The sequence below is a fragment of the Cupressus sempervirens genome, chromosome 5 (genome assembly GCF_028749045.1).
Source record: "Cupressus sempervirens isolate cs-2001-9-10 chromosome 5, ASM2874904v1, whole genome shotgun sequence".
Classification (NCBI taxonomy): Eukaryota; Viridiplantae; Streptophyta; class Pinopsida; order Cupressales; family Cupressaceae; genus Cupressus; species Cupressus sempervirens.
This window is the reverse complement of record NC_143122.1, coordinates 77,848,584-77,850,994: the sequence shown is the minus strand read 5'-3', so window position 1 is coordinate 77,850,994 and position 2,411 is coordinate 77,848,584. Positions and strand designations below refer to the sequence as shown.

General features: G+C 39.9%; 1 protein-coding gene across 1 annotated transcript; it reads left to right on the top strand.

The window, feature by feature from the left end:
* The first annotated feature begins 828 nt into the window (after positions 1–828).
* Positions 829–2,173, top strand: LOC149554635 (uncharacterized). The gene has a single exon (XM_089828699.1). It carries the CDS (start codon positions 1,012–1,014, stop codon positions 1,969–1,971), a length of 960 nt encoding a protein of 319 aa, XP_089684825.1. The 5' UTR covers positions 829–1,011; the 3' UTR covers positions 1,972–2,173.
* Positions 2,174–2,411: the final 238 nt, after the last annotated feature.

Below are 2,411 nucleotides of genomic sequence, written 5' to 3'. Positions count from 1 at the left end.
AAGGGCACATTTTATTTTCAAAGAGCACATTTTATTTGTGGAGTAGAGAAAGGAAAGAAAAATATAAACACCATACGGTCCACGAACCCATTCTTTCGTGTCAAACCCTAATTATAACACGAGTCGCTCTTGCCAACAATTTTTCATTTTTTCATTTTTCTCTTTAGACAATAGGTTTACATTAACATTATTTAATTCCTTAATATTAATCTCATTGGATATCATTATATCACAAGTCATTTTTCTATACCATACTTTTTTTTTTTTTTTTGGATGGTCATCCACAAAGACGTTTTAGGTACCCAATACGGGCCCACGCGTGCCGGAAACTTCTTCGGCTAAGAGCCAAGGACTGAGGAGCATCCACACTGCCAAATTCACCCGGAGCACGATCCGAACCTCATCCTTTTTGATGTCTTTAAATAAACTAATTAAAAAAAAACCTGCAGCGCTTTGGCGATGGTGATGTCTATACAGCAGAGGATTTGCACCAGACGTGACAGATTTTCGAATTAATTAATTAATTTATAAATCACATAACAGCTGTTATTGATTTATAAATTAATTAATTAATTCTAAAAATTGTCACTTCTGATACAAATCCTCTGCTGTTTAGCCACGGACTTTGACGATTAATCTTATTGAAACGTGTCAAACATCATTGCACCATCTTCGAATTATCTGGCAGAATACAAATACACGTGCCATGTTTGATTTGGAGTTGGAATTCCATTGATTGGTCTATGTTCCCGAGCAACCATAAGATTCAGAATGTAGTTGGCCGTTTATCTAGAAAAAGAAGTATCGAGAAACTCTAGAAATGATTCGAGAGAACGGGTTGACTAAACACCCGGTGGACATTATTTTCCAAGCGAAAAAACAAACGGCATTTGGCCGCCTCAATACCGCTCGTTTCTATTACCGCTCGTCTATTTAAATGTGTCCCTCCCGTAAACCGCCTTATTACTTGTGTTTTTCATATTTGTTCGCCCTGTTATAATCTCTGTTTTAATGGGTACCTTCGTAGGCCATGTTTTACCAGGCTTAGGGTTTATGTCTATCGGTCTCTGGCATCTCCTCAACACCATCACTAATTATGCTCACTCTCCCTGGGATTTTAATACCAGGCCATGGTTTCCCGCTAAATTTAGAGGCAGAGTAGTGAAGCATTTGGAGCTCCTTGCTATTTTAACGGGGGCAAGTCTCTCCATTTCTGCGGAGCTTTTCATCGGGCCAGAACGACACCAGCCTCTGGCAGATGACTGGACCATTCCTCCCGAGCATCTCAACAATTTCGAGCACTCTTCCATTTCATTGTTTTTCCTCATCTATGCCGCCGTGGCAATCTACGTGGACAGGCACGACATCCACGTGCCACACGGGATGCTCCACGTGGTTGCCGCGCTGGCGTTCAGCCAGGAGTTGTTGCTGTTTCATCTGCACTCGGCTGATCACATGGGGGCTGAGGGGCAATACCACTGGCTGCTGCAGCTCATCGTTATTGTCAGCCTCTCTTCCACTATTTTGGAGGTCCCTTTTCCCAAGAGCTTTTTGGTGGCCATGGTGAGATCAATGTCTATTTTGTTTCAGGGGATGTGGTTTGTGCACATGGGATTCGTGCTCTGGATTCCTCTGTTTGTTCCAAAAGGGTGTAAAATGAATCCAGAGCACGGTCACATGGTGGTGAGGTGCGGTGACCAGGGGGCTAACACGAGGGCTAAAGCTCTGGCCAATCTGCAGTTCAATTGGTACTTGGCCTCCCTGGTTATCTTCACCTTAATTCTGTATGTCAAAATTATGAAGTATTATGGGAGAGAAAAATCGGTTGGTTATATTTCAGTAGAAGGTAACAGCGATGAAAAAGATGCAGAGATGGGAAACTCCGCCAAATATAGCGGCACTGGACATGGATCGCAGAGCTCTATGGACATGGACGTGGAGAGTATGCAGCCTCTAAATCTAGAGAGATGATAATAAAATTAGAAATCTTTTTCTTTTTCTTTTTTAATTTAGGGAAAAAAAATTGTATTTGTAAAGTAGAGGATCAGGGCATGATCTTTACAGTGTGAATAACGACATGGATGATTTGCGCTGGAGATAGGCGCCAGTTAATTGTAATTATATTTGCTGGTTGAAAATTTGGATGAAATGGAAAGTTGCAGTATTATTTTTATGAAGGGGGATAAACAATACGGACTTGATTCTTACAGATTATGTCAGTACAATATGTCTCGAATGGATTGCATTTGTACGTTTGGGAGCAATTACTATAATTTATTAGTGGATAAAAGGTTAAGTGAACTTAGATATTTTAAATAATTTTTATTTTTATTTTTGGTTATATATATTTAAAATTTTAAACTAATTTTTGGATTAAATGAAAATAGTGGCCTGGATAAACTTAGCTATAT

Bases quoted from the DNA above. Each gene is read 5' to 3' on its own strand.
- LOC149554635 (XM_089828699.1), top strand. From the start codon at position 1,012: ATGGGTACCTTCGTAGGCCATGTTTTACCAGGCTTAGGGTTTATGTCT.